The sequence below is a fragment of the Zalophus californianus genome, chromosome 6, assembly GCF_009762305.2.
Source record: "Zalophus californianus isolate mZalCal1 chromosome 6, mZalCal1.pri.v2, whole genome shotgun sequence".
Classification (NCBI taxonomy): Eukaryota; Metazoa; Chordata; class Mammalia; order Carnivora; family Otariidae; genus Zalophus; species Zalophus californianus.
Window position 1 is genome coordinate 107,180,749 of NC_045600.1, and position 22,995 is coordinate 107,203,743.

General features: G+C 41.4%; 1 protein-coding gene across 13 annotated transcripts in view; it reads left to right on the forward strand.

Moving 5' to 3' along the window:
- Positions 1-22,995, forward strand: part of IQCH (IQ motif containing H) — a 218,900-nt gene that overhangs the window by 32,353 nt on the left and 163,552 nt on the right. For 12 of the 13 annotated variants that reach the window (XM_035728097.1, XM_035728098.1, XM_035728099.1 and 9 more), the window contains one exon: positions 8,896-9,012. In XM_035728097.1, the coding sequence (XP_035583990.1) occupies positions 8,896-9,012 (117 nt within the window). Of the gene's footprint in view, positions 1-8,895; positions 9,013-11,348; positions 11,695-22,995 lie in introns of those variants that run through there. The other variant, XM_035728105.1, reaches the window with a different exon arrangement.

The following is a 22,995-nucleotide window of genomic DNA, read 5'->3' on the forward strand; positions in this document are numbered from 1 at the left end:
TGGCTTACACACACATTTTAAAGAGGTTTATACTTTACAATGTACAAGAGCTATAGCTAATGGGACAGATGATTAAGTGTGGTATTTGGGGCTATTCCTATCAAAAGTAGGCATCAAAAATAGGCCCTTAGGACTATATCATCTTTTTTTTTTTTTAAAGATTTTATTTATTTATTTGACAGAGAGAGACACAGCGAGAGAGGGGACACAAGCAGGGGGAGTGGGAGAGGGAGAAGCAGGCTCCCCGCTGAGCAGGGAGCCCGACGCGGGGCTCGATCCCAGGACCCTGGGATCATGACTGAGGCAGAAGCTTAAACGACTGAGCCACCCACGTGCCCCAGGACTATATCCTCTAAGAATATTGCTTCTATGGGAAGACTCGATTAGTTACATATTTATAACTTATGGCACCTTCTCCAGAAACTTAAGTTACTTATTACAAGTGCAAAGACTACCCAAATTTTATTATATGGTATTCCATGGCTCAATAACATTTCAAAGGTGGCATTCCAAATTTCTCATGCCTCGCTCCATGTCTTACCAGGAAATACTAACTCCTGGGCACACAGGAGAGCCATCATTCCCAACTCATCAGGGTAGTTCGTAGCAAAGGGAGGGAGGCCAGAGAATTAGCAATTGGCCCATGTGCCATAAAAATTGGACAGAATGTCACCTTTGGCACACACCACTGCTGTCCTCTGATGACTCTGTCACTGAGGCACACAGTAATAACACAAACATAGTAAAACTAAAAAAAAAAAAAATGCCTTTCATCACTGGTAAGCTATTTCCTCAAATATTTTAATTTTAACATTCTATGTGCTAGGTGGTAGACATACGTATCTCTGTGCTGTAGGAAGCTCAGAGTCTGTAGACAGGCATTCTGCAGGATGAAGAGTGCTCTCATAGAGGTTTAGAAAAAATGCTCTGGTAGGCTTGGGGGGGGGCATGCCAAATGCCTGGAGGCATTTGGGAGTAAAAGTGTCCCTCCTCCTGTCAACCTATGTTATAACCCATAAGTACATCATCTCTCAAATCTGTTTCAAGTAGAGTTGTCTCTGACCTCTGTGTCCTAGTCTGCCAGCTCACAGAGCATGTTCTGGCAAGAATTCTTCAACACTTTAAGGACCTTCACTGACCTCTCATTACTTCACTATTTATCACTTTTGCCTTATTGTTCTTTTCCTCCTTAGCTAGGTTAGGTTGCGTGCTTATGGCAGAAATTGTTGCTTCCCTGCCCGACACCCATCCTCCCTTCTGCATTACTAACAACTGTGATTTTGTTCAGGATGGCATCACGCCATGAGGACGATCCCTCATTTCTGAGCCTTCCTTGCAGCTAAATATGACCACGTGTCCCAGTTCTGCCCGGACTTACTGGAGCGGCAGTCTACTGGGGATTGGGTCTAGGGAAGGTTTCGCTTTCCTGATGAAAGGGTAGAGTCACAACTAGCATGTCCCTTCTCCTCTTTCTCCTTTCCTTCTGTCTTGAATATAGACATGACATCTGGAGTTGTAGCATATTGTCTTGCAACCATGAGGTGACAAGCATAAGGACAAAAGGCAACAGTTTGAGAAAGGCAGAAAAGAAAGGGGGAAAGGACTGGGCCCCGCTGGCTTTTCTGAGTAGCTGAGTTTTAGCCAGATAGAAGCTGCTCGATAAAGACTCCATTTCCCAGACTCCCTTGCAGTTGGACATAGGACCAAGTACCGGCCAATGAAATGTAAGGGGAGGTATTGTGGGCAGTTTTCTGGAAACTTCCCTAAAAGATATCTGGCTTGCACTCTCTGACCCTTTTCTTCCCCTTCATTTATCCTGCTGCCTGGAATGAAGCTGGGATGGCTGAAACTCTGTTAGCAAACGTAGACCCAGAGGAGGTGGCCCATATATCAGAGATAGCAGGAATACTGAGCTAGAAGGCGCCTGATCCCTAGCAACTTCATGGATTTCCAGACCACCCCTGAACAGCCTGTCTCTGGCCTTCATATACATGAGAAGAATAAACTCTGTCTTATTTAATATTCTTTCAGTTTTCAGTCACAAACTTAGTCCTAACCTTCCCATTACCAAGTTCGTTAATTTTTCTATGTCTGGATTTATATTTTAGGTCTTCTCCTGTCATAGTGGAAGAAGTGTCCCTCCTCCTGTCAAGCTCAGTCTCTTATTAAGGCCTCTGCTTTTGCAGTTACCCCTTTTCATTAACCATCGATTTCTCACTCTTCAACCATCCCCAGATCTTTGCATGACTAGCATAGTTTTTTCATTCAGGTCACAATTTGACTGTCATCTCAGAGAGGCTGTCCTTGACCGCCATATCCAAGGAAGCCTCCCATTATTCTCTACCCCACTTACGGCAGTCTGAAATTAAATTACACGTGTGCTCACATGGTTATTATCTGATTCTTCACATTTCTTCAAGAATGTAAGATCCACATGGACAGCGACTGTTTCTTGTTCACCAACACCTAGCAGGCTCTTAATAAATGTTGGAATGACTGACTGACTGAATGGCTTTTGTTGGGAGTAGAGAAAGAGAGATGGAGGTTAGGGGAGGTCTCCCAGCAGAACTTGAGCCTGATCTGAGCTCAAGTTTGAGAGTAAAAGTGTGCCCAGAAGACACTGAAGAGGGGAGAAGAGGACATTCCCACAGAGGAAACAGCATGCTCACTTGCAGGGGTGGAAAGAACATGTATGTGAAGACAGGCTGGCTGGGCATGGAGCAGTCACGAGGGAATGGAGAAGACAGGCCCGATCATGCCACCCTAACGGAAACCTGGGGGATTTTAAAGAGGTAAGAGGCATATCTTAATTAGTGATCAGAGGTTCAGTCTTTCTAGAGGTTATGCAAAAGATGGATTGGCAGGAAGGAGACCACATAACGGCCATTACAGAGGTCTACATAATAATCAAGGAGGGCCTGGACCAAAGCAGTGCCTGTGAGGATTAGGGCGAGAGTAAAGGATCTGAGAGACGGGAAGGAAGTTGCATCAAGAGTGTATCAACTACATTTCTTTATAATGTGGGAGCATGCTCTGATGGAAAGAGGTTTTGAAGTCAGAGACATAAATCAAATCCTGTCTCCTCGCTTGGGTTTGTAGGACTTTGAGAAGTCCCTCAACCAAGTATTCTCATTGGTAAAGTAGTAATAATATCACATACTCCCGCTTGTCCTTTTGGCTTCTTTTTTTAAGATTTTGTTTATTTGAGAGAGAGGGAGCGGGAGGAGGAGCGGAGGGAGCGGGACAAGCAGACTCCACACTGAGCACAGAGGCCAACGTGGGGCTCGATCCCATGACCCCAAGATCAGGACTTGAGCTGAAATCAGGATCAGATGCTCAACTGACTGAGCCACCCAGGTGCCCCCCTTCTCTTGGCCTTTTAAAGACTAAAGCAGTTGGATCAGGACAGTACCCACCTATTATGGCGCTTGACACAAAATGAAAGCTGAAGAAATGTTAGCTCTCTCCCCCAACATTTCTCATAGTCTACAGTTCAGCTCCTACAGGAAGCAGAAAACAGGAGGGGCACATCAGACCAGAAGTAGTTAAATCTAAAGGTTTTGTGAACCTGAGGCAGTTAGGCAGCAGCTGGGCAATCTCGAAGCAGCTTGGGGGTTAAGTGGTACTGGGATTGTCAGTTCCTCCAGCCTTCACAGGGAGGTAAGAGGGGCTGCCGAAGAGCATAGAGTGCTCAAGTTGAAACTATAACAAAACAATAAATAGTTAGCTTATAATCACCTTTTTATTTTATTTTAAAGATTTTATTCATTTGACAGAGACAGCGAGAGAGGGAACACAAGCAGGGGGAGTGGGAGAGGGAGAAGCAAGCTTCCCGCGGAGCAGGGAGCCCGATGCGGGGCTCGCTCGATCCCAGGACTCTGGGATCATGACCTGAGGCAGATGCTTAACGACTGAGCCACCCAGGCACCCCATCACCCTTTAATTTTAAATAGGACTTTTTACTAAAGAAGTTGTTCTTTGAATGGACACCAAAACATAGACAGAAATCCACGTAACCAACATCCATAGTTACCATAATTTTATAATTCTTATTTCGTCTCTTCCCTCCCCTTTTTTGGTGCAGTCCTTTAAAGCAAATCCCAGACATCGTATCATTTCACCCATAGCACTTCAGATAAGGACTTAAGAAAAACATATTATCACATCTAACACATTTAACAATGCATTAATACTATAGAATTCCCAGGCACAGTTCCGTTTCCCCCAATTGTCTTAAAGTTGTTGTTCTAATGTTTGAATTAGGATGTAAACAAGGTCCACACAGTGCATTTGCATCTCATTTTATCTACATTTCCCCCTTATCTAAAAAAAAAAAAAGTCATTTATTGGCTAGAGAAACCAGGTCATTGGTCAGATAGACTTTTCTTGGCTGTTTGAATTTGGCTGATTGCAATCTCATGGTGTCATCTTATGCTTTCTTCTGTCCCTAGTATTTCTTGTAAACTGGTGGTTTTATCTAGAAGCTTGACCAGATTCAGATAACATCTTTTGGGCAGAAATAGGTCATAGGTGGTGCTGTGTACTTCCCCTTAGAGGATATCGGGAGGCAATTTCTTTTTCTCCTCTAAAGATGTTAAGATTGAGGGGCGCCTGGGTGACTCAGTCATTAAGCGTCTGCCTTCGGCTCAGGTCATGATCCCGGGGTCCTGGGATCGAGCCCCACATCGGGCTCCCTGCTCAGCGGGAAGCCTGCTTCTCCCTCTGCTCCTCCCCCTGCTTGTTCTTTCTCTCGAATAAATAAATAAAATCTTAAAAAAAAAATGTTAAGATTGATCAGTGGGTCTGGGTATTACTGGCTCCATCTACCGCCCCCCCTTTTTTAAATATTTATTTATTTATTTATTTGACAGAGAGAGAGAGAGAGAGAGAGAGAGACAGCAAGAGAGGGAACACAAGCAGGAGGGAGTGGGAGAGGGAGAAGCAGGCTTCCCGCTGAGCAGAGAGCCCGATGTGGGGCTCGATCTCAGGACCCTGGGATCATGACCTGAGCCGAAGGCAGATGCTTAACCGACTGAGCCACCCAGGCGCCCCTCAATCTACCCTTTATAAAATTCCCTGAATGGTATTAGTGACCACTGATGTTTGCCTAAATACATTATTTCATTAGGGAGTGCGAAGCAGCGATTTTTATAATTCCACCCTTCCTTCTGCATTTATTGGCTTCTATGAAGAACTGTCCCTTACTGACTCTTTGGGGCATCTGAAAAATAGATTTTTCAGGAAAAGCAGGATAAATGCTTGATTCTTTTCCTTTATTTACTTTCAAATTAACGTACCAATTTTATCAAGTAGGTTTTTTCAAAAGAGGGAAAACATTAAGAACTCGGGGTTTTTATGTATTTGTATTGTTTCCATCCATTACAGTCATTGTGTTTTGGCCAGTAGGCTCCTGAGTAGTGCTTTATTATTGCAAGATACTTACCATACTTTAGTAATTTCCCTCACAAACAACGCTGTGAAGGTAGGTATTATTACCTAGCTTTACAAATGAGAAATCTACATCACATGGCTTGAACCACGATTCAAGGTCTATTGTTCTTTCCATTAAATATAATAATGGTTGTAAGAATCAGAGCGTTAAAGGTGACTAGATTCTTTTTTTTTTCTTTCTGGTTTTAAGATTAAACAGCAGAGGTCTTTAACCAGTGGGAATATGATATTAAGCAATATACACTTTAGAAGGCATTACTTGGGGCAAACACTGTTGAGAATAATGTTATGCTGATGAATACTGTAACTTAGTAAATAGCCCGTCTCAACTTTGTTTGTGAAGCATTTCGATTTTGATTACTCTGTGTGGGATCTACTGCTCAGATGTAGGTCATTTTATGGCCTGCCCATGTCTGGGGAGCTGGTATTACACGCTGCCTAGTGTTTTTAATTCAGAACTTCTTTGAAAAGAAACCTTAGCCTCTTATGTTTAAACCCTTGTTTTAATAGCATAAGCTATTTCCTTCTTAGATAGCTTTGTGGGCATAGTAATAAAATAAATACCACAAAATCACTGATGAGATGAAAATTGAGCTCCCTGCTTCTGTGCGGCCATGTAGGTAAAACAGTAATTGGCTCTGATAATAACTTTTGTTCTTACAAAACCAAAGTCTAAATGAGAGTCACATTTGATATATCTGCTTGTAATTACTATCAGAAGGAGAGAATTCCAAGTTTGGATTGTTTAATGACTCAAGATAGATTAAATAGATGGCTGCCTTTTCTTGATCAATTCGAGAAAAATTTCTGAAATTATTTTTTATATTTATCTTGCTGTTGGTGAAAATTATCTTCCAGGGCTTGCTCTTCTGCTTAATGGAATGATGAATTTTGTTTTTTTTTTAAATTGACAACTGTTTTTCTTGAAAAGATCTTATTACTGGGTCTGATAATGCGGCTTATGCTTTTAAGTGTTTTCCTATATAGTTCAATAGGTGGTTTGTGAAAAGTTTAGGTTATGAATGTGTTTGGTAGTGATTTATAGCAAAACCATTTGATACATTATTATTTACATGTAGGCCCTTTTGTTTTTTAAAAGGGAAATTTAATGTGTTATTATTATTTTGGTATACACATGTTTTGGTGCCAAAGTAGTAAATATTAGAATATTAATCATTTTAAAGGACCTCTCCCATTGCTTTTAGAAGCTAACTAATACATAACTGATATTACAACCTGTCATTTCTTTGGGATTTCTATTTACATTTGGATTCCTGTCCATAAAGATCTATGTCCAGTGCCACATAAATGTAACAATGAGCAGAGAACTGGATTTTGATGCCACTTTCCACAGTGATTCTGTATTTGATAATTTCCTCCCTACACCCGTACCATAGCCACATGAAGTTGACGGAGCATAATAAAACTAAGAAAACTGCTATGGTCCACCGAGCCAATGAATTAAAAAGTTCTAACAAATCTTAGACATGATAGATGAAGCTTTTACCATCAGTTGTATCCAGGGTTCACATTTAAAACACACTCTAATTACAGAAACCACATCCAGTCAATATAATACATATTAGCAATTTCCTAATCCTTGGTAGGATGGAAATTATTCTGAAAGTTTAATTAAGAAGGAAAAAATTATGTTCAGGTATTAATTTCAATAAAAGTGGCACTCGGCTTACGCGCAAAAGCCCCGGAGTGGTGCTGTGAGTGTGGATTCCTCACAGAAGGAAAGCCATTTATAATTAGCACAACGTTGCTTTTGCAACCCCACATACTTCCAGGAGAAGGAAACAGATAGGCTTTCTTGGCAACCTGTATCCCTGCATGGGTTAAAGTGGACAGCTGAGTGCCATTATTTAGAGATTTGGCTTAAAAACTGCTATTTAAAAAAAAAAACACACACAAAACACAGAAGAGAGGTTTGGAGGCTGTGTTAAGAAATAACTTACCTGGACAGGATACATACCATAGGTATTTTTGTAGGCTTCGCCTTCACTTTGACCTTAGGCACAGCCCTGTTTATGAATGCTTATGATCAAAGAAATAGCTGGATCATGAATGAATCTTCCCAGTATGACCATTTTAACAATTGTACCAGATCACTCCCAGATCGAAGACACTCAGTTGAAAGGAAAAATATTTTTTTTAATTGCTCACAACACCTCCTTTCCAAAAAGTCACAGGGACCATGTATTTTAGGAATCCATTTATATGAAATGCCCAGAATGGGCACATCTAAGAGACAGAAAGTAGACTAGTAGTTGCCAGGGGCTGGAAGGAGGAGTAAATGGGGAGTGATTGTTAATGGGTGTGAGGTTTCTTTTTGGGGTGATGAAAATGTTCTGAAATGTGGGGTGATGGTTGCACAACTTTGTGAATATGCGAAAAACCACTGACTCACGTACTTTTAAAGGTGTGAATTTTATAGTATGTGAATTATATCACAGTAAAAAGTCACAAGACCTCAGAAAAGGTTGTGATGTCATATTCCCTAAGTGTCACCTTACCTTTTAGCATCACATCATAGAATGCCGAAGCAGGGGAGGGTGTGGGGGGGGAGGGGTGTCGGGGGGTGGATAGGGTGACATTTGGAGGGTAGGGGTGAGGTGAATAGTTCTTCAAGAGACCCTCAAGTCTAACTGCTGCATTTTGCAAGTAGAGAAACTGACTTTCAAAGAAGGAGAGTGACTTACCCAAGGTAACATGCGGGCAGTCCAGAGGAGGGCAAGACTGGAACCCAGAGAGGTCTCGCCCCTTTTCCGCCATCACCGTGTTGTCTTCGCTGGTGGTTTATGGTTCGGCGTCTCAGCTTTAACTCATTTGAGTTATTTAAAATGAGGAACACGTGGTTCAAACGACATGCTTTTATATTTTTTTCTAACGACAGCACATGTTTTTCCTATAGATAGCAAAATCTCTGTGAAGGAGTAAATAAATGCATTGTGGTAAATTCACCAAGTCCAAAGTGAGATTTACCTGTAAATGTCCCTTGAGGAAAATGGCCACATTGACAGACCAAGGGAGCCCTCTACCTGTGTGTTTGCAGTATAGATTTCATTGGCAAAATCCTTGACCTGGAAAGCTAAAAATAGATCGAGACCAGGTATTCTGGTCCTTTGTCCACCTTGGTTGGCTCCTGCTATTATTTTGGAGGAAATGAGTGATGTCCAAGGATATATTTGTACGAGCAATAGGATACATGGAGGAAAATCTACAGAAAGTTCCTTTTCTGTGAATAAAAGAGACCAATTAGCAGCCTAAATAAAACCAAATATATATATATATATATACACACATATATATAAATTTTTGTCAAAAGAATTATACTAAAATAATTACTTTCAAAGAACTTCACACTCCTTTGAGGATATAAAATGTTAGTAAGCATTTTTGTTCATTCAACATGAAAGTTTCATTGTTTCTTTGTTTCAGCGAAAGATAGGGTTGAATGTAAAAATCATGCAGGATCCTGAAAACATCCACCACAGAGCTGCTGTAAATGTGAACTACGGAATCAGTTTGCCATATATTAATCAGAGAAAAGCCTGTGTAAGTAATGACTTGTTTTAAAGAGCTCTTAATAATTTTTAAGAACCAAAAGTCCTATCTTTTATAAGATACAATGTACATTTTAAGTAATGATTTTGATCCTTAGAATTTTGGGGAGATGAAATGGAATGGCTTTCATTCTGTTTATAGTTACGAATAATTAAAAACATGTAAACCATTTTTAAAAGATCTATTTGTAGCTCATTCAAATTTCTCTGTTTTATCTGATGTTCCTAAATAATCTGGTATCATCATTTTAACAAGGATGAAATAATTTAACAACAAAAGCAATGAAGAGAGAAATGTTAAATATTTTATTTCTTTGATAGTAGGCTTACCGCTAGAAAAATCGAAAGAAAACAGCACGGTAATCGGCTTCAATGCATATAATCATCCAGTACACAAAATTTAAGAATATTATTCTAAATCTGAAGCAAGCATGGGATCATTCTTTATGTCAGCAAAATTTGATGGGAGGGAAGAATGATCAAACGGAGATTGGCATTAAGTGATCTCAGAGTCTGTGCCTGTATTTACCATTGACTGGCTGCTAAGTGTCCCAAAGCCAGGACTGTACTTTCTGTGTTGTGGGGTTTTCTTAGGAGATTTAAAAGTAGTGCTTCATTTTAACTGAGAAATTATTTGACTCGAGATTATTTCTAATACTGAAAACAATCACTGAGGTGACACCTGTACGTTTGTAAATGCATTTTTAACCTTTGGCTTCTCTCAAAAGTTCTTAAACGTATGCTTTGGGGAGATCAAAACTAAAAAACAAGATGAATTTTAGAATTAAATTGCAAAACCATTTCTAATCAGAAGAGTCTCTTGGATTAATCTTCTAAATTTCCTACACAGACATTTTCATCTGCCTCCTTCATTCATGTAACCCTGAAATAATATTTTTTACTTTCTTTCTATGTGCTTTATGTTATTTTAATAGGTTTGGCCTAAGTGCACTCTATCATAGAAATACTTCTATAGCCTAAGAAATAACCAGAAAGTTAGATATTTTTATTCCTGCTGAAACTTTATTTAAAATGTCACTGTGAATAATGGGAAAGGGTTTTTATCGGCGTCCCATGAGCCCAAAGCCCTTGAAATAAAAATATTATTTCTCTGGCTGCACAGACAGAAGCAGATTTCTCTTTTGTTGTTGTTGGTTTTCCCCCTTCAATCTAGAATTATATTGGCGTAGCTGGTGGAGTGCTGGGGCTTTGTAGCCCAAGGCAACTACGGCATTTCCAGCAAACTTTTCCTGATGAGTATCAAAGTTTAAAAAGACACACCTCTAGATTTAGAGAGGATTATGTTTGGCTTTAATGAATGGGAATGAAGATTCAGACATATATAGGAATTCAAAGTTATATCCAAAATCTGGGGCAGAACCTTAATCATTTGTTATATTTTTTGCTAATTCCCAAGAGGATGAGTGCTTTGGTTATTGTGCCCATGTACTTCGAACGCAGAGGGTTTGGGAAAGCACTTGGCCTTGCATGATACATAGATAATATACACTCATTTATTGTATTGAAGATCCTTTTTCCCCATTAAACTTAACTCCCTGAACATCTACACCAGAGCCCTTTAAAATGTATGGACATTATATACATTTTGCTCAAGCTGACTATTAACATTTCAATCAAAATAGTTGATCCTATCATCTCACGTTGCTATATGTATATATGATGGTAGTAACAGGAAATCAGTAATTTCGTTTTGGATTTATAAAATGAAAACACTGTGCCAAAAGCCCCGTTCGAGAAATATTCAGGTATTGGTTTTAAACAATCCCATAGAGCATTTGGGAACAGATACAGTTGTGATTTACCACTTATAAAAATGTTTCTGAAAGCACTTCCCCACATGGAAGCAATGTGTCTACTGTTGTGATGTATAGTTAATTAGAAAAGCAGCATCAAGGCTAATCGCTTTTTAGAACTACTCTAAACATTCAAAGGGGATTATGATTTGGCTGCCGAGGGCCATGTGCTTCTTTCCTTCTTATGAAACTTGAACAGCTTGTCAAAAGCCTGTAAATAATCTTCGACATTTTTGACAGAGCAAATTTGAATATGTAGCTGGTTTACATGATTAGTTCCTAGAAACTGATATTTTCTCCATTTTATGAAGAGGTATATCCTTCCTGATCATAAGGGGCTGGTGCAGAGATTTTAAAGCACATATGAAGGCACATATAACCCAGACGCATGCGCGTGTGCACACACACCCCACCCCACCCCACATGCCTTCAGAATTTTATATCCTGTAACTATATGTAAAATCAATTTATAAAAAAAATACTAAAAGTGAAACTCACTAATGATTTTTTCCAGTATCTTAAATCTGCCAAATTATACAACAACAACGTTCTAATAGGTTTTAGAGCAGAGCCTCACAGGTACGGGGAGACAAGAAGAAATCTCTGATACATCAGCGTCACACTTCCTCGCTGCCATCTAGCTCCAGTTAGACTTTCTGATGCAACACATTTGAAGATCTACAGAAAATTTGACTTTGATTTATTTAGTTTAGATAAAAAGGGTTTCTTACAAGGCTTCAAACATGCATCTGTTAGCATGAATTTTAAAAGAACAATTATGAATGCATAACAAAATAACCAAACAAAACATTGCTTTGAATCGCTGCACAAATAACTCTGATTATAACTGTTATGACCTAGAAAAGAATCATAAAACCATTTTTCTTGTTGGCAACCTATGAGTTGCTGTAGAATTATACCAATCCTTTGGTCCCGCTTTCCAAATAAATAAATATATAATGCAATGTAAACTTAGAATCTTTTATTTATTCATGAGGTTGAATTTAATACTATTATGATTTCTCGATTTTATGAGTCCTACGTTATGCGGTGTTTTTCACTAACTTAGTTGGGTAGCAACCACACTTCACAAATCATAGTTTCATTCTTTACTGTTTCACTTGGGGTGTACATAGTAATCTCTCTCGTGAAAGTACATTCATTTCTGGAATGATAAAGTAATGAAAAGTGAGGCAATTGTGTTCATGTCAAATGATTAGAAGCAGCGCCAGAAGAAAGGGGGAAGGTCGGGGTCAGGGAGTGGTGGGGGGAGAAAGAAGGATGATTTCAAAACATGATTGTGTTTTAAGCCCATGCATATGGCCACAATTACAGTCACAACGTAATTTGGCAATGGGAGCAGAATTAGATTTAAACAAATTGATGTTACACTGCAGTAATTCAGAATGAGCTTGTTGCATTTATAAACCATAACAAGAAGCAGAGTGAATTAATAAACCCTTCTTGTCACTAAAAATAAAAAAGGGAATAATTGCTGAGACGGAGTTAACAGATGACTATAGTCAGCATCCTTTCAGCCTAGATATGGGAAAGTGAAGGTCACCCCCATCTCGGATGACAAAGAGGGAACATTTTGTTGGTAAACAAATTAATCTTTTGAAAGGTCGCCATTTGTTTTAAGTTTTTCTCCAGTTCTTGTCATCTGGAATCAGAGATTGACTGTCATTTCACTAGGCAGGGGTGCAGTTGAAGCAGACAAAGCTGCTTCTGTACGTATCAGCATTCCTTGACAAAACTCGGTGCCTGATTGCAATGCTATGGGCTGCTGGTTTACAGCTGTCTCCGGACAAGAACGGAGGCCCACCCCTGAATTCCAATAAGATGGGCCTGCCTAGTCTGCCTGCTGCAAGCTGGCCCTCTGCCTACAAGGAAAATGCACTGTAGTTCAAGCCAGCAATTATCTCTTGTACTTCCTTCTGTGCTGCTTCTGTTCCTTTTTTCCAAAAACAGATGTGGGTATTCACTCAAGTTCTGCAGCTCTTCTTTCTCACACCTGCTGGGTCAGAATTTTGACAGAGGGAGAGTCTGAGGGAGCCAGCAGACAGCAGTCAGACGGAATTTCTTTGAGAGCAGTTTAGAAAGAAAATGTGGATTTTCCAGGAAACGTGGAGTCAGCATCTTGGTCCCCCTCCTTTTTCCCGGGACCATTTGGTAAATTAAATTAGTGGAACGAAAGGAAAACCGCTTTTAAAGACATTCAGAAACGCCGTCTCCTATTTATGACACACAGTCATTACCCAAGCACTGTGCTGGCACGCGCAGACAGCACCCCCGCTTCCGTGGCTCAAGAGAGCTTTCTGGTCAGGTCGCTTAGAGAGAGTTTTCCAGAAAACAAGGACTTCTCGTGTTCTTCCTGATTCCTCAAATGTACGCCACCAGTACGGCAGTGGTGGTGCTGGAGCACGGGGCTGGTACATCACCTTGGTAGGTGGATGCCGTTTAGAACTTTAGTTTGGCCTGGGTTTTGAGTGCTGGCAAAGCCGAAGAAAGTGATGAGACAATTGACCTTGGCTGCTCCCGGGTTCTCTCACAAAAGCCCACTAGGACTCTGGGAGCGGGAAGAGGCTATTAGAGGCTTTGCCCTCATTGGGTAATGTTCACCGAAAATCCGCCAGTAGGGAGTTCCCAAACTTCTTGAGAATGTTCCCTGAGTTTCTGTGCCGAGATGCTGCACGCCTTCCCAGACCCACCAGCCCCGTGCTGAAGCACTCCTAGCACTCGCTAGCTCTCAGCGTAGGGAGTCTGGCTCAGACTCCACGGCCTGGTGTGAATCTGGCCCGATGAGGGACCTCCCAGAAACAGCCTGCGTTGTTTCACATGTAAAATGTCCATAGTAAGAGTATCTCATAGGATTGTATTGAGATTTAAATGAGAGAAGTCAAAGCACTTAGCAAAGGTCCTGGTACAAATAAAGGCTCTGAAAATACTAGTTGTGACTAGTGGCAATTTTCGTGGATTGTATTGTGCCATGTTTTATACTGTCATTTAAAGCTTACATTACTGTAGCAGTTGAGGGAGAGAGCCAAAATATTACTGAAATACCTTCCAAGGATTCTATTTAATATTTCCTATGATGATGCCTTCTTTCCCACCCTGATATGAGGGCAGGGACCTTGCTGTCTGTTCTGTTTGCCTGTTTTTCAGACTTTCCCCTGCCCCAAGTAGTGTTTTACACATAATTGGTGCTCAGGAGAGGACTGGTCTGTCTTCTCCCGCATCCAGTCTCTGACTGAAACTAAGCGACCTGATGCCAAGTCTAGAAGTGAAGAAACGATGTTGCTGGCCCCGGTCACCCTGGTTGCACGGGGCATCCTCCCACTGGGCCATCCGAGAGAGTCTTCCTAGTGAAACACCCTCACTCCTGGATTCCTGCAACAGCCTTGCCACCCACTAGCTGTTTCCAAGAGCAAGTTACTCCACCTCGCTCATTCCCATCTTCAGGGGTTATAAAACGGGGAGGTTGGGTTGGAGGTGGTCTGGTGCGGTGGGAAGGGTTGAGTGGCTCAGTTTGGGTCCTATCTGCCATCTTGCAGTTATGCAACTCCAGGCAAGCAAATGCAATCTCAAATCCTCTGTTCCCTCTTCTACGGAGTCAGAATAGTGGTGCCCATTAGGCAAGGGGGTTCTGGGAATTATAGATAATATAACGTTGCTGGCACATAATAGGTACCTAATAAGGCTCCTGGTTTTGGGAAAAATGAGCTAATACTAGAAATCTCATACTTCCTTCCCCTTCTTCACACCTGTGCTCCCAGGGAAGGATCTGATTTGGCTCCTTTCACACTCCAGTGTAAATGAGTAATAAGGCTTAATGCTCTCGTTTTCAAACTGTCACAGAGAACTCTGGTGAGTTTCGGGGAAACTGCAAGCATTTAACTCATAGTTAAATTTTTTGATAAATATTTGAGCCATTTTAAGGTGTAACAAAGAAAACACAGACATACTTAGGTTAAGTACCAAATTTTCATACATACTAGATACAACCAATGGGTTAGTTTGTGCTGTTAGGTTAATTCTTGGAGTGCGTGGGCCTGCGCGCGCACACACACACACATTTGAATTCCCTAGAAAGGTGTTTTTTATCAGATAGGGTGTATCTTTGTACTGGTCATATTTTGAAATTCAGGTCTGCTTGTATACACTCCTATAATAATCACACAAATAAATAAGTGAAGGTTAAGTCAGCAAATACACATCAAGGTCTGAAAGCAGAGCCTAGCCCCTACTAAGCATTCCCCTGGTGTTAGCGTTCCAACACATGCGTGCCACCACGCATTCAAAGCCAGGCAAGTTCTCTGGAGCTCACGTTTGGCAGCATAAAAGTGAATGGTACAATTACAATACTACACATTGCATGGTGGGAATACAGTATTATAGATCATCTCGTTGCTCATTTTAGGTTTGGGTTGGTTCTTACCTGGTTGGAAATGTGCCGTACAATCTTCATCTGGCAATGCAGGGCCGCCATGTGACTTTGCTTACAGCTGTACGTGAAAGGTCAGCAATAAAGCATCCTCTTAAAATTTGGACTCAACACGCAAAACAAAATTAGATTGTTTTGCAGTTGAGTGACTATCCAAAACAGGAGGGTGCCGAGATACCCAAGAAGAAATTTCAATGGGGGCGCCTGGGTGGCTCAGTTGTTAAGTGTCTGCCTTCGGCTCAGGTCATGATCCCAGGGTCCTGGGATCAAGCCCCGCATCGGGCTCCCTGCTCAGCAGGGAGTCTGCTTCTCCCTCTCCCACTCCCCTGCTTGTGTTCCCTCTCTCGCTGTCTCTCTCTCTGTCAAATAAATAAAATCTTAAAAAAAAAAAGAAATTTCAATGGACATGATGGAATGAACATCTTACAATGTTATAGGACAATGTTACAATGTTACAATTGTTATATACACTTGAAAAGTACTTCCGGTCATTGGACCCCTCAAAAATAAGAGCACTTGCTAAACTGTGCCAGATGCCATGATGAGTGCTTTATGTACACTCTCATATTTAACCCTTATACCTATAACATATGTGCTATTTTTATAACCATTTTACACATGAGGAAACTGAGACTAAGATTAAGCTACTCACCTACGGTAATGAAGTAGGTAAGGGGAGTTAGGATTCAAAGTATTTATGAAATCCACTGGACAAATCTCCCTAAATTAAGTACTCATCAACAAATCCTTAATTACCAAGGAATACGAGCAGTTGTTAGATATTGTTAGTGACTCCATTTTGAAACAAAAAATTCCTACTGTTCTTTAAAGCTTCTGGAGCATTTTAATTGAGGGAACTCCTGAGATTATAAACACCATAACAAATTGTTAACTATTTGAAATTCCTTATCCATTGACTTCAGAATGTTCTCCATCTTGTGCATGCAAGAAAAAAATACAGAAATAAATTGTATGCTGAGATGGATGCAAGATTGTAGTTATTATCTGTAACTCTTGATTTCATCATTTGCCTTCATCAAGACAACCTTATTGTTTCCAGTGTTGATTTACATATAATATATATGCTTATTTGTGTATGTAATTCAACATACAGAATTATACTAAACTCTTTAAAATTTTTCATTTATTTACATATCAGCATTGTATTTAAGGTTGCATTTGAAAAATAGCTTCTACTCCTGAAAATAAATTTGAAAATCTTTGGCATGGAGTATTACCTCTCCCATGGGTTTTTGTTTTTTAACAAGAGTAAATCCTCTATTTAATTAAACCAAAGGAGTTAGACTCTATTAAGGGATTTGAAGCATGAGTGGACAGGGAGGAGGGGGATTGGGGGACACAGGAAGAGAGCCTTTCACTGCCCTGGAATCATCCCGGGTCAGCAGCCACCTGCTAACCAGCTAGCCTTGCCCCCTTGATGTGATCCAATGCCTTTGCACTTTGTGGCTTGGGTTTTGGGCTTGAGTTTTGGTCATCACGAGGCTATGTTTCTAACCTCATAATTGCACTTTGAGGAGCCAAAAATTACCTAGATGATGGAGCCTGAGTCAGCTCTATGATAAGTTTAGGGCATCAGGGGTCCATGGCTAGAACTGTATTTCAATATACTTGGTTTCCAATGTATACTATTTCATACATTTATGAAAACATTATTCTAAGAAGGGGTCTGTAGGTGTTCGCAGACTCCCAAAGGGGCCCATGATACCCCTCCCCCAAATTAGAACTCCGTTTGAAAGATTTCCTTCTCTTTCTCACAAATATCCAGTGTGGGGCAAGGTGTGTATCAGAACAGAGAAGTATCCTGAAAACTCTGTATTCTTTATGGATAAAAAAAACTCTCTTAGTGGATGATACAGGAAACCTACCAGGGACATATCTAGACTGTCACTGCAGATTTTCATAAGAACTGCATCTTCATGAGTGAAAATGTAAACTTCCTGCTTTCCTCTAACCACGGTGGCTTTTCCATTGCAAGGAGGAAAACGGAACTGCTACGTAAGAGGTAATACTTGCATTATTATAGTAGCGTTCCATTTAGAATGAAACAAAGGGAAAATACTATAGCAAGGAGCACAGTGGCATCAGCCACAAGAGAAATGGGCCCAATAGGATTGTTTTTATCATGGCCCAGTTTAATTATCCACTGAGAGGTACTTGAGATGAATAAATACAATTGCTGTGTTCTCCAATATTCTAACCCATTGTACCTTAAACTGTACTTGAATTCAAGTATACATTCCTAGCCTTTTTTAAAAACCTCATTGGTACAACAGAAGTAAGTACCCACAGACTAGAGTAGTTCACCCTACCCTTTCTTTAAAATCATCCGCTCTGAATCGAATGTGTAATGCAAGCCCAGAAGATATTTATCTGGAGGTGATCCTTCTCATTAGGCTGTGGCGTTGGGACAATATGCCACCAAAAGATCCAATTTATATAGTCTTTTGATTTCCATCTCTATCTGCAATGATAGCCTGAATAAATCTGTTTATGGCTGGCAACCATGAGGTCTGGAAGCAGCCGTGAGCTCTTCAGGGGAAAGAACCATAGACCGAGAGGAGACTCGGAGGACGTGGGCGCGAATGGGACCCCGCCGCTGCTGTAATACAGCCTCGCTGTCATGGGAACACCATTCAGTCTCTAAGGACTGAGGTTCCCCATCTGTATCCTGAGAAGACAAAGTGGCTTGTTCCAGGTCATAGTCGTCATTGTTGCGGCCACAGCTCTTCGGCGACCAGATCAATGCTTTGTTGGCGCCTTGGGGAACTGCCAGCCTCTCGGGGAGACAGGGTAATGATGGGTGTAACTGCCCCCAGGGTGGGGGTGGTGCATGAGTCAAGATAGGCCGCGGAGAAGCTGGTGGGCGTGGCTGAGAGAAGAGGGGCCAGCGTTGGAAGCTCTGGAAGCTATACGAGCAAAGGCAGAGGTGGAGAAGGAGTAACAGGGAGTGGCTTGGAGCTTTGCCTAATCATCTTGAGTTTTTATAAAGGGAAAAAAACAAAAGATGTGGCTGGACGGATAAGGCCAATTGGTGGTTGGCCTTGAATGGGCTAACTGAAATCTAATTGTGTGATCTCAGCCTGGATCATAAAAAGAAGGGCTGAAGGCAGACAGTTTCTGAAATTAGATCACTTCTCCAGATGCTCTCACCGAATGGCAGCTTTAGAATTCTCCTGAACGATCTCTCTCCCTTGATGTCCTCATTGGTTATTAAACTTTACTTCCTCTCTCTTTGGTGATAAAGATTTCTTGAATAGCATTATCTAGCATTATCTCTTGAACTTGTTCAGTGTTCCTGAAATGGACTATTTAGAGTTCTGCAGGCAACCTTCCCCCTGACGGTTTCCATACAACTCTGTCCCTGTCATATGAATGGCCACCCAGAGCTGCCAATCTAGCTGGATGGCTGGGCTTTCTCCCAGATGCTGAATACTTCCCCACTGCTATCTAGGACTGTACTGGAACCTCATCCCTAATCCCCATGTGTCCCCCTCTCCCTCCAGTGTTAGTCCAAAGCAGGATCTGGGGCAAGATTGGTGGAGGCAAGAGAGACAGGTGGAGCACAGGGCTGACTGGCTCCTCACAAATGCCGCTCTGCCCTCCCCTCCACTCCACCTTGCACCCCTTCTCCACACCTCACCTTCCTCATTGCCAATTACCAGCCTCAGCGCTGGACAGTGTGAAGCGCCCCCCCCGCCCCCAATCTCACCCGCTTACCAACTCACTGTGGTCCCAACTGCTCATGCAAAGAAATAGCATGGGGGACTATCTTCATCAGAGTGTTTTCTAAAATATGGGTGTGTTTCCCAACTTCTCTGTTTATGCTAAATAGGAAAAAAAGAGGAAAAGTGGTGTTCAGGGGATACGCTTTTTTCTTTCTTTTTTGCTCTTTCGCAAGAAGTAAAAAAATCCTAAGAACATGTCCAAAGTGTTCTTATACTTAGAACAGGAGTCACAAAAGTAAGTCCGCTGGGGCCGGGCAGGTGACCTCCAGTCTTTATCTGTGTCACAGGTCGGCAATTTGCAGCTTAGAGAGCCCAGGAGTACTACTAATTTGGTGCAACCCAGGATACGACCCTCAACTTTACAGTTAGAGATTTCATTCTGTCAGACTTGGATCCATCTCTTGGGTGCAGCTGAACTCATAAGAGACTGACATATAAACTGGATGCCATTGTGTTTATTCTAAGGAGATCTGTAATTGTCAGACAAGCCTGAATGTTCCAGTCAGCCTGATCTGGTGAGCACATTGTTTCCTTCTTAGAAAGCAATACGGAAGGCCCCGTTAGAAGGCTGCTTAGTGAACAGGGAAACTGATGGAGGGTAATTAGTTGGACGATCTTCATGGTGAGCAGCATCACACATTTATAGTCTGATGCATCCATCTGTGAAGCTACTCCTGCCAAAGGGATATGAATACATCCCTGTGGAGTGCTTTATGGACACTGAGAAATTCTGACTTTCTGATTCAACTATTTTTTTTAAAGATTTTATTTATTCATCTGAAACACAGAGATACAGAGAGAGAGAGAGCATGAGCAGGGAGAGAGGCAGAGGGAGAGGGAGAAGCAGGCTCCTTGCTGAGCCAGGAGCCTGATGTGGGACTCGATCCCAGGACTCTGGGATCATGACCTGAGCCGAAGGCAGACGCTTAACCATCTGAGCCACCCAGGCGTCCCCTGATTCAACTTTTTATAATAAATAGCTACGATTTGCTTGGACTTGACTCTGTGAATTATGTTGCACTGCACTGAGCTTCTTATATCCATGCCCACATCGATCCCAGTGGAGTGAGTGATAGGACTCCCATCTTACTGATAAAGAAACTGAGGCATAGAGAAATTACGTTTCTTGCTTCAGTCATGCAACTAGGGAGTGGGAGAGCCCAGATTCAAATCCAGGCCTATCTGATATTAGAGCCTATGATTTTAACCACTGCCTTCCTTTTTACTAACTTCCTGTTATAAAAGGAAATCATATCTTCAGTTGGCGCCTAGTTTCTCTGATAACTTTAGTTACACTACCTTCCTATCTGGGGCCTGGGTCTTTTAAAGCAACTTGGGCATGGAGCTGACTGCACTGATCATGTACGTATTTTGCTGGCTTAAGGCTCAGAGTCGGGGATAGGAGTGGGGGAACACATCTCCTTGTTACTACTCTTTCTTCCTATCTGAGTCATTGTAGTACCCAGAGCAGGAAAGGGACTCTGGCTGGAAGAAATAGGAGGCATGAAGCATCAGGAGGAGAAAGTAAAAGATGAGAAGAGAGGTGGGAAGGAACCAGAAATGCAAAAGATCCTTGGGGATTTCTTGGTGAGATACTCTGCTTCCCTATCTCCCAGGGAGATCCCAGGTGTGCTACTCAGCGCTGGACAGTCTCTCAAGCCACTGGGTCCACTTAGAGCAAAGGAATTCTCCTTTCCCCGTGCCTGGCTAGTGAGAGGCCCAGATGTGGCCAGTGGTGAGGTTCAGTTGTAAATCTGTAAATCTCACATTTAATATGCTAAGAAAATTCTGAGTTTCGGGTGCCTGGGTGGCTCAGTTTGTTAAGCGACTGCCTTCGGCTCAGGTCATGATCCTGGAGTCTCGGGATCAAGTCCCGCATCGGGCTCCCTGCTCAGCGGGGAGTCTGCTTCTCCCTCTGACCCTCTTCCCTCTCGTGCTCTCTATCTCTCATTCTCTCTCTCTCAAATAAAAAAATAAAATCTTTAAAAAAAAAAGAAAATTCTGAGTTTCAAAATACCATTTTCCATTCCTAGCCAAAAAGGGGCTGATCCTTGTAGAACATTATCAGGAGACACTGTAAAGTGAAAACAGGCATTGACCCAAGAGAGGTAGCTGACCACCCCAGAAAATATTATCCCAACCTCCTCTTCTTGATCCACTTAAAGATATACTGGATACTTAATATTGGATTCATTTCATATAACCATAACTTAGGGGGGAAGAGGATTGACTCTTCCTGCCAAGGATTTTTAAGACTGTAACCCTCTCATTATGGGATTATCATCTAATCTAAAACATTGAAATCCCAAGGGAAGATGCTGCCATTTTCCCACAGACGTGGGTTAATTATTCCATTTACCCACAGCTTCAAGTATAGGACCTAAGCTTCCATAGAAGGGGAGATCATTCCCCCACAAAATCCCATTTTCTACTCTTGAACACTTGCAGGACACCTAGCTGTGCTTTCGCTCTGGGCTGCATTTTAAGCTGAAATGTATTACCTGCCCAGGAAACTGCATTTTAAGTGACAGCCAGTATCTCTGAGTGCTTCTCCACGCTGGGCATGGTAGTAAGTACAATATAAACAAATTAGCTCATGTAATCTTCACAGGAGCCCTACAAGTTAAATATGATTACCACTTCCATTTTATATTTGGGGAAACAGAGGCAAAGTGGCTCAATAACTTGCCCAAAGTCGCACAGCTACAAGTCATAATTCAAACTCAGCTAATCTGTCTATGGTACCCCCAGGTAGCTTTGAGGATGATGACTTTGACCTACACCTGAGGAGTAGATCTGGGATCTACTCCAGATCCAGCCAAAAACTGCTCCCTTGATGACCAAGGAATTTGCTGGAGAAATTTCTTTGCCTTGGTCTGGGAATAGAAGTAAAAGATCAAACTACATAGTAAGAGGCTATATTAACTCAAGGATTGGAACAAGAAGAAGAGCTGGTACTCTCCTGCCCCACCCCCAGGCTTACTGAGATAGAATTGACAAATAATGTTGTATAAGTTTAAGGTGTCCAATGTGATGATTTGATACACATATACACTATACTGTAAAATGGTATCATCCATCACCTCACATAATTACCTCTTCTGTGAGTGTGTGTGTTGTGAGAACATTTAAGATCTACTTTCAGGGCACCTGGGTGGCTCAGTCAGTTGAGCATCTGTCTTTGGCTCAGGTCATGATCCCAGGGTCCTGGGATCAAGCCCCGAGTTGGACTCCCCACTCATCACGGAGTCTGCTTTTCCCTCTCCCTCTGTCCCTCCCCCCAACTCACTCGTACTCTCTCTCTCTCTCTCAAATAAATAAAATCTTAAAAAGAAAAAAAAAGATCTACTCTCTAGAGCTGGTACTTTTAAAGATGGAAACTTACTTCAATTAGACTGTAACCTCCTTTGAGGACAGGGAACATATCATCAACATCAAACATGGTGCCAGATCTGGTAAGAACCCAATATAAACTTATTGTTGGTTGATGCATATGTGGTTAAAGACTTTGAATAACAACTTGGTAAGGACCTGTGTAATTGAGCTAGGCTGTGTCAAGTTAATTTAAATAATGAAATACCATGTACTTCATTTGGCTACATTTGTAGAGCACACCTCTTTTTGGCCATAAAAAATATTTCCCTAAATCTCTTCAGGTAGAATTTATTTTCCCTTCCCTAGATCATCATTGTGTGTTTTAAAGCTTGACACGGTATGCCTCGAATTTACTGAGCCACATCAAAGAACAATTGAATAAATAAAAAGATATATCATATTCCCAAAGAGAAAAAATGATTATAATAAGAGTGCCGGTTGTTTCCAAATTAATATTTATATCGAATGTAATTTTAGTCAAAATTCTTATGGGTTTTATTTGGTCTATGTGGAATATTAATTCTCTTCAACTTGCCAGTGTTCATCATCTTGAAAAATAAATGGGCAAAAGCTTCAGGGTTTTTTTTTCTAAAGAA